This window comes from Anser brachyrhynchus (assembly GCF_964034855.1).
Source record: "Anser brachyrhynchus genome assembly, chromosome: 6".
Taxonomy (NCBI): Eukaryota; Metazoa; Chordata; class Aves; order Anseriformes; family Anatidae; genus Anser; species Anser brachyrhynchus.
In genome coordinates this window covers 31644872-31652782 of record NC_137700.1, presented here as the reverse complement: position 1 = coordinate 31652782, position 7911 = coordinate 31644872, and the positions used below count along the sequence as shown (strand labels likewise).

The window sequence follows — 7911 nt, the reverse complement described above, 5'->3', positions numbered from 1 at the left end:
TTCTTTTACATCTCACTGCCTGCTTCCCAGCTGTGCCTCTGGACACCTTCCCAATCAGATACACATACACACTTTCAAGGCTGCTTAATCAAAAGCTGGAGCAGCAACCCAGAACAGGAATGTGGTTGAAGGCCGAAGGCAGTACAGATGGGTTGGCAAAGGGATGACGTTCCAAGCTCTGGCTTTGTGGAAAATAAGATAACCTCTGAGCAGGATGCTCGCCAAGGCATGTCCAGCTGGACCAGGGACAGAGGTGTCTGCCCAGATCCACGCTTTCCAAAATTCTGGTCTTGGACAGGCACCTCAGTCCACTCTGAAGCACCTCTCACTCACCCAGCCACTTACAGCTCCCACTGATTAACGTGCCCTAAATAAATTGCACCGACCATCTGTGTCTAAATAAGGACCCGTGTCAAACTTCAGGCACCTGTATTTAAAACCCACATCTCTGATTTGTACATTTATTGGGAGGGGGGGAGCTACTTTGTATGAAAACTCTGTCTCTGTGCTTGCTGGTTGTTGGCAGGCACGAGCAGCACTATTCCGTCATCTTACAGGAGACGAATGCTAACGGAGCAGAGCTTAGATGGGAAATAAAATCGTCCCGCTCCAGCTGTGAAAAACATTGGACAGCCGACCATCTCATGTGACACACAGGAAACAAGCGAACGCAGGGCTTGTTGGGGGAAGTGAACTTTCTGCTAAGTTTGTTTCAGTCACACGTGGGGAAGCAGGAGAGCGTTCTGGAGACAGAGACGTGGATGGGACCGCGTGAGAGGGGCCCACACGTCCAGGAATGTGCGCTCTGCACGTATCCCAGCTGGCACCCAGCACCGTCCAGACACAGGTCTGAGCCCCGGTGAGGAAAGGATGCCTGGCTGCCCTCAGTGCCAGTCGAGAAGTCCTCATGCCTTCAGCCACGCTTCATTTTAGCAAGTGACTCAGCTGGTCCCGCAGGTTCGATGACTGCTCGACACTGGGGACAAAACAAGAAGAGGTTCACAGTGAGATTTGCTGCCCAGGGAGCACCCAAGGGACCAGAACAGCTCTGTCACTGACACTACAGAAAAGAGAAATGCCGGGGTTCCCCACGCCACCTCCATGTGCCCACAAGGCAAACCACACTTTGGGTACTCGTGCATGCTAATGAAAGAATCAGAAGTTTTAAATAAAATCATCCCTTCACCCAAGTTCTCGTCTCTTCACAGTACTGACCTTCACAGCAGTGAAATGCTATCTTGCTGGGCCAGCATGTTTCAAAAGCAGCTGCAAAAACCTTCCAGCTGCATTCTCTCCCCCCCCTCCATATTACTCTTTCCTTCCCCATCAACCGCTACGTGCTGTTTCCCATGTCCTCCTGGCATTCCCTCAGCTAGGTACTCACTTCTTCTGAATTGCTTCCTGCCTAGATGAGAAAAAGAGAGGAAAGAGCATTAGAAAAGCACAAATTTCAGCAACTGGGTTCACTTGATGTTGATGAACAGGGACTCAAACAAGGGCTCAGGAGGCCAAAACCCTCATGTGTGCCCGGATTAAGCCCAAAGCGGAAAGCAGAGGCACTAATTTCTCCCCCTTAGTCCTAGATGCATTGCACGTTCTCACCGGAGACCTAGCGCATAGCAAACAGGAGGCAAAAATCGCAGCTCCCACCCCAAAACAGCCTCATCCGTATCACTGGATGTTGGAGGGAGTACAAGATCCCATTTCCAGGGTCTGCCCAGCTTTGGGGAGCCGGGCAAACGGGATCAGCCTGAGCGGCCTCTATGCAAAGCCTGCGCAGTCCTTATGAAGAAGGGGAAGGGATGAATGGCACAGCTCAGCTCCCTGCAGAGCTGGTGGTGCCCCCTACTTACTGGTACTGTAGGTGAGTGGTTATTATGGCCATTTTCCTCAGACTCTGTGGAAAACAAGACAAAGAACGAATGTTTTGTTCATCAGCAGCTTTGCTCCGCCCGTCAGCCCCACGCCACGCACACGTATTTCATTTCAGGGCTCCGGTCGCGTGTTTAGCCCCCATTCTCCCAACCCTTCTCCCCCCTTTCCTAATAAAAAGGCTATTTTGCAGTGCCAGGCACAGCTTACGTCCTCCGAGTGCAGGATGGCGTCCTCCTGCAGCACCATGTTCCTCGCGGCCTGCCCCAGGAGCTACGAGACGAAAGGACAGAGCTGCCAGACCCAAACCGGCCGCCCCAAGGGGCCAGGAGCTGCCCTCGGGACTACACCTCCCAGCATGCCCCGCGCCCCGCCTACACCTCCCAGCGCGCCCCGCACACCCCCGCTGCCTACATCTCCCAGCACGCCCCGCGCCCCGCACCGCCCGCAGCTCCCGGTGTCCCCGCCGAGCAGCCGGTGGCTCGCAGCTCCCCGGCAGGGCCGCCCCGGGGGGGGAACACGGAGCCGGGCCGGGCCGGCCCCTCCACCGCCCCTCCGCTCTTCCCCGAGGGCCCCGCGGCCGCGTTGCATGCCGGGCCTTGTAGTCCGCCGCCGGCGGCGCCCGCCGCTCACCTCGGCGCTGCGGGAGCCCTTCAGCACCTGCTTGGTGAGGGCGATGACGTCGGTGCCGCAGCTCGTCACCTTCTCGGTCAGCAGCCCCTTCACCGAGTGCCCGAACCGCGCCTGGGCCTCCGCCGCGCCGCCCGCCGCCATCTTGCCCGCGGCACGCCCCGCCACCGCCGCGGCGCTACGGGCAGCGCGGAGGGACAGAAGAGGCGGGAAGGCGAAGGGCGGGGGGGGGGGGTGCCAGTGGTGACCAGTGCTGCCCAGTACTGACCGGTCCTGCACCATATTGCCCAGTGCTGCCCAGTACTAACCAGTTCTAACCAGTCCTGCACCATATCACCCAGTGGTCCCCAGTACTAACCAGTTCAGCACCACATTGCACAGTGCTGCCCAGTACTCACCAGTCCTGCACCGTATTGCCCAATGTTGCCCAGGACTGTCCAGTGCTGCCCAGTGCTGCCCAGGCATCCCAGTGCTGCCCAGTGCTGCCCAGTTCAAACCACTCCTGCACCATATCGCCCAGTGCTCCCCAGTACTAACCAGTACTAGCCAGTTCTGCACCACATTGCACAGTGATGCCCAGTATTGCCCAGTACTAGCCAGTACTGACCAGTCCTGCACCATATTGCCCAATGCTACCCAGTGCTGCCCAGTACTCACCAGTCCTGCACCATATTGCCCAATGCTACCCAGTGCTGCCCAGTACTCACCAGTCCTGCACCGTATTGCCCAATGTTGCCCAGGACTGTCCAGTGCTGCCCAGTGCTGCCCGGGCATCCCAGTGCTGCCCAGTGCTGCCCAGTACTAACCAGTTCAAACCACTCCTGCACCATATTGCCCAGTGCTGCCCAGTATTGCTCAGTGCTGCCCAGTACTAACCAATTCAAACCAGTCCTGCACCATCTTGCCCAATTCTTCCCAGTATTGCCCAGGCATCCCAGTGCCGCCCAGTGCCCCAGCCCCTCTCGGGCACCAGGAGGGTCTCACAGCGTGTCAGCAGCCCCCAGCCCTCCCCCGTCCCCAGCCCCGGTCAGTGCACCCAGAGGAGCCCCCAGGGGCTCCCCCCATGCTCCCAGCCCCTCCGCCCTCTCCCCAGCTGCCGAGCTGGCCCAGCGCCCGTCACGGCCCGCCGCCATCCCCCCGATAAGCAGCCGAGCCCGTCCCAGGGTCAAGGGGACGCTGCCGGGCGGGTATAAAGGAGCGGGGGCCGCACAGCCCCGCAGCCGCCCCACCATGCTGCCGCTGGCCGCCCTGCTGCTGTGCCTGGCCCTGCTGTGCGCCTGGGGGCTGGCACGCCGGCGGGGTCCCATGGGGACGGGGACGGGGCGGCTGCGGAGCCTACCAGCCCTGCCGCTGGTGGGGAGCCTGCTGCAGCTGGCCGGGCACCCCCAGCTCCACCTGCGGCTCTGGCGCCTGCAGGGCCGCTACGGCAGCCTCTACGGGCTCTGGATGGGCTCCCACTACGTGGTGGTGGTCAACAGCTACCAGCACGCCAGGGAGGTGCTGCTGAAGAAGGGGAAGGCTTTCGCCGGACGGCCCCGCACCGTGAGTCGGGGGGATGGCTTCGGGGGATCCCCCGGTGCGGGGCGAGGATGCTGCGGGGCTGCCTGGCAGCAGGGTGACCCCGTGGCCGTGTGCCCCGCAGGTGACCACGGACCTGCTGTCCCGGGGGGGCAAGGACATCGCCTTCGCCAGCTACAGCCCCCTCTGGAAGTTCCAGCGCAAGCTGGTGCACGCCGCCCTCTCCATGTTCGGGGAGGGCTCGCTCGCCCTCGAGAAGATCAGTAAGTGTCCCCCGCCACCCCGCTATCACGTGTGTGTGTCTTTTCTGTCCTTATTGCACCTCCCGGCCTCTCTGCTCCATCCTGCCCCAAACATCCTCCCTGCTGCCCAGCCCCTCAGGCTCAGCCCCTGCTGGAGGTGCCTCCTGCCACCCCCTTGGCCACCCCCAGGGCTCAGCGTCCCCTCTCCTGCCTCTCCTTCCCCAAAAAGTCTGCCAGGAGGCCGCGTCCCTGTGTGAGACGCTCAGCGCCGCGCAGGATGCAGCCCTGGACATGGCCCCGGAGCTCACGCGGGCCGTCACCAACGTGGTCTGCTCCCTCTGCTTCAACTCCTCCTACCGGCGCGGGGACCCCGAGTTCGAGGCCATGCTGGAGTACAGCCAGGGCATCGTGGACACCGTGGCCAAGGAGAGCTTGGTGGACATCTTCCCCTGGCTCCAGGTGAGCGGGGACACAGGCACTGCGTGGTCTTCTCATGAGGGAAGAGAGGAAGGAGCTGGGGTGTGCCCTGCAGGAGGGAGCTAACGCTGGGCTGAGCTGGAGCCCTTTGCTGTAACGGAGCTTTTCTCCCCCAGATCTTCCCCAACAAGGACTTGGCCCTGCTGAAGAAGTGCCTCAAGGTCAGGGACGAGCTGCTCCAGCAGAAGTTCACCGAACACAAGGTGCCGAAGGGGCTGGGACAGGGGCTGCGGGGTGCTGGAGCTGAGGTGGGGGGCTCACCTGTGTCCCCTGGCAGGAAGCCTTCTGTGGGGACAGCGTGAGGGACCTCATGGATGCCCTCCTGCAAGTGAGGCTCAGCGCCGAGAACAACAGCCCGCCGGCACCGGGGCTGGAGCTGACAGACGACCACCTCCTCATGACGGTGGGGGACATCTTTGGGGCTGGCGTGGAGACCACCACGACCGTGCTCAAGTGGACTGTGCTCTACCTGCTCCACTACCCTGAGGTAAGGTCTGTGCCCCATGGGTCTCCCTCCTGCACCAGGGGCATCGGAGGGGGCTTTGGGGAAGGATAATGCCAAGAGAGATGTCAGGCTCTTGGAATAAGTGCTATCAAGCTGTGAGGAGCACTTTGCTTCTGCCCTCGTCACCTGCTAGGACGTGCTGGCGGTGCTGGGTGCTCACGCCCAGCCCTTGCTCCCCTCCCAGGTCCAGAGGAAGATCCAGGAGGAGATGGACCAGAAAATCGGCCTGGCCCGTCACCCCCACCTCAGCGACCGCCCGCTGCTGCCCTACCTGGAGGCCACCATCAGCGAAGTGCTGCGCATCCGGCCCGTGTCCCCCCTGCTCATCCCACACGTGTCCCTCACCGACACCAGGTGAGACCACCGGCGCGTGGGCAGAGGCGGCGGGCGGGAGCGGCCCCCTCACGCCGTGTTCTCCCCGCAGCATCGGGGAGTACGCCATCCCCAAGGGCGCCAGGGTCGTCATCAACCTCTGGTCCGTGCACCACGACGAGAAGGAGTGGGACAAGCCCGAGGAGTTCAACCCCGGTGGGTTGCGTGCCCTGTGGTGTGGGGGGCACAGCAGGAGAGGGGCCAGGAGCTCACGTCCTGCTTCCCCCCCCCCCGTCCGGGGAGCTTGTGCCCGCCTTGCCCTGCTCCTGCTGCTGGCAGGAGGGACACGCAGGGGCTGAATTTGGGCAGGCGTCAGGCAGAAGGGGACCGATCCCCTTAGCGTGCCCCTTCCCCTTGCAGGCCGCTTCCTGGACGAGCAGGGCCAGCACATCCACTCGCCCTCGCCCAGCTACCTGCCCTTCGGGGCCGGGATCCGCGTGTGCCTGGGCGAAGTCCTGGCCAAGATGGAGCTGTTCCTCTTCCTGGCCTGGGTGCTGCAGAGGTTCACGCTCGAGTGCCCCCAGGACCAGCCCCTGCCCTCGCTGGAGGGCAAGTTCGGCGTCGTGCTGCAGGTGCAGAAGTTTCGGGTGAAGGCCAGGCTGCGGGAGGCCTGGAGGGCGGCCTCGTGACGGGGACACCCCGCATCCCGTGCGATGGTGGGGTGGGGTGAGGTGGGTGGATGCCACAGAGCCTTCACCCTGCCTGCCTGGTGGATGCGAGGCTGCCTGAATAAAGCCATTCCCAACCCAGCGCGGCTCCGGCTGCTTTTTGGGCAGGTGACAGAGGGCAGGAGCGGGTGGGAAGGTGCCTGAGGCTTGTGGCGGCCCCAAAACCTCACGTGTGTGCTGGGCTGAGATGCCACGGCCCCTCTGCGTGGCTGCTGAGGGGAGAAGGTCCCCCCCACCCCATCCCTGAGCTGGGGACAGCGTGCTCCCTCTGCCTGGGACCTGCTTCACACAGGGAAAAGAAGGAAACAGCTTAAATATTCCTGCTGCTTTACTCCCGCCTGGCTCCCTCTGGGCACAGACACACACCGCTGCACGCACCTGCACACATACGGGGGGGTGTGCCCGTGCCTGCACACCCGTGTACTCACCAGCATGTGCAGGCACACGAAAGCACAGGGCTGTGTTTATGTATGCCCACACGCACATATATGTTCGTATGCACACACACATGTATGTGCATGCAGAGCCCCTCCCAGATGGGACGTCAGCTGCCATAAAACGCCCTGCCAGGGAGGGCAGTGTGCAATTAGGTTTCTGCTCCTCGATTGCTTGACCTTTTAATATTTAACTAAGCAGCAACACGGCTGCGCGACCCCTCCTCAGCCCTGCACACCTCGCTTCCTCCCTGCCTATTTCCCCCTGCGCTTTAACTCTTGCGAGCAGGCAGGAAAGCCAGCATAAAACCAGTCCCTCCCCACCGCTAGCCCTGTGCTCTGTTTCACAGCTGATGTTTGCACTTAGCCTGTGCGCGGCCCCCTTGCTGCTCAGCAGCTGATGCCAAACGTGTGCCTGCGGATGGTCCTAAGCCAGAGGACGGCACCACCCGCAGCGATTTGCACAAATCTTGTGCTCCAGCCGGGTTTCCCTCTTCGGCAGGGCAGGCACACGCCGTCCCCAGGCTGGGCGAGCAGCCTCACGCCACAAATGCTGGGTGCCTGGCCCCAGTCCCAACCGCAGCCCACCTCTTCCCCACCGTCTGGTTGGGATCTGAAGCCACTGCAGGGGATTTAGCGCCCGGTGCTGTCTGCCCGGCATCCAGGCACTTGGTGAGCAGCTGCCGGCACCGCTGTGGGACAGGCAGGGAGAGATGCTGCCGAGTCACGGGGCTGGTATTCACAGCTGGGCAGCTGCACGGGGCCGTGCTGCTGTGTTTGGACACGCAGGTCCAAGCCCCCGAACCCCACCAGGCAGCTTCAATTGGGCTGGTGGCAGCCGGGCTTCCCCATCCATCCTCCTGCCATGAGAAATGGAGGTCCCCGAAACCCAAAACGTGCAGACCCTTGGTGCCTTGGTGCCCAGGACGAGCCCTCCAACCGGATCAGGATCCAGTGACCCCAAACCGGGGGCTGGCTGTGGCCGTGCCGCGGGAGAGCCGGGGGTGACCTCGGCGGCAGCCGCTGGGTTTTGGCTGGCCCATTGCAAGCAGCCGCCACTTTCCCTGCCAAAATAACCCTGCTGATGTAACCGCCCGGGTCGCGTTGCGTCTCTGCCCTCCGTCTGGGGCCGCCCGGGACATTTGCACGGGGGAAAAACAGGATATGAGTGTGCTCTGCATCCAAGGGGCTCG

General features: G+C 62.3%; 2 protein-coding genes across 3 annotated transcripts; one reads left to right on the top strand and one right to left on the bottom strand.

Moving 5' to 3' along the window:
• Positions 1-412: 412 nt before the first annotated feature.
• On the bottom strand, positions 413-2693 carry BORCS7 (BLOC-1 related complex subunit 7). The gene is made up of 5 exons (XM_080596935.1): positions 2506-2693; positions 2083-2145; positions 1854-1897; positions 1385-1405; positions 413-976 (listed from the first exon to the last, which is right to left on the bottom strand). The coding sequence occupies exons 1-5, from the start codon at positions 2644-2646 to the stop codon at positions 925-927; spliced, it is 321 nt and encodes a 106-aa protein (XP_080453061.1). The 5' UTR covers positions 2647-2693; the 3' UTR covers positions 413-924.
• Positions 2694-3706: 1013 nt separating this feature from the next.
• CYP17A1 (cytochrome P450 family 17 subfamily A member 1) lies at positions 3707-6365 on the top strand. 2 transcript variants are annotated; one of them, XM_080596870.1, is made up of 8 exons: positions 3707-4044; positions 4145-4283; positions 4492-4721; positions 4856-4942; positions 5017-5226; positions 5429-5598; positions 5669-5772; positions 5977-6365. In XM_080596870.1, the coding sequence occupies exons 1-8, from the start codon at positions 3733-3735 to the stop codon at positions 6243-6245; spliced, it is 1521 nt and encodes a 506-aa protein (XP_080452996.1). In that variant the 5' UTR covers positions 3707-3732; the 3' UTR covers positions 6246-6365. The 2 variants fall into 2 exon arrangements, with proteins under 2 accessions (XP_080452996.1, XP_080452997.1); XM_080596871.1 differs by lacking the exon at positions 5669-5772.
• Positions 6366-7911: the final 1546 nt, after the last annotated feature.

Bases quoted from the DNA above. Each gene is read 5' to 3' on its own strand.
- CYP17A1 (XM_080596870.1), top strand. From the start codon at position 3,733: ATGCTGCCGCTGGCCGCCCTGCTGCTGTGCCTGGCCCTGCTGTGCGCC. The intron at 4,722-4,855 runs GTGAGCGGGGAC...TTTCTCCCCCAG, and splicing joins ACATCTTCCCCTGGCTCCAG to ATCTTCCCCAACAAGGACTT. The intron at 5,227-5,428 runs GTAAGGTCTGTG...CTCCCCTCCCAG, and splicing joins ACCTGCTCCACTACCCTGAG to GTCCAGAGGAAGATCCAGGA.
- BORCS7 (XM_080596935.1), bottom strand. From the start codon at position 2,646: ATGGCGGCGGGCGGCGCGGCGGAGGCCCAGGCGCGGTTCGGGCACTCG. The intron at 1,406-1,853 runs GTAAGTAGGGGG...TTTCTCATCTAG, and splicing joins ACCACTCACCTACAGTACCA to GCAGGAAGCAATTCAGAAGA. The intron at 977-1,384 runs GTGAGTACCTAG...TTTTGTCCCCAG, and splicing joins CAGGAAGCAATTCAGAAGAA to TGTCGAGCAGTCATCGAACC.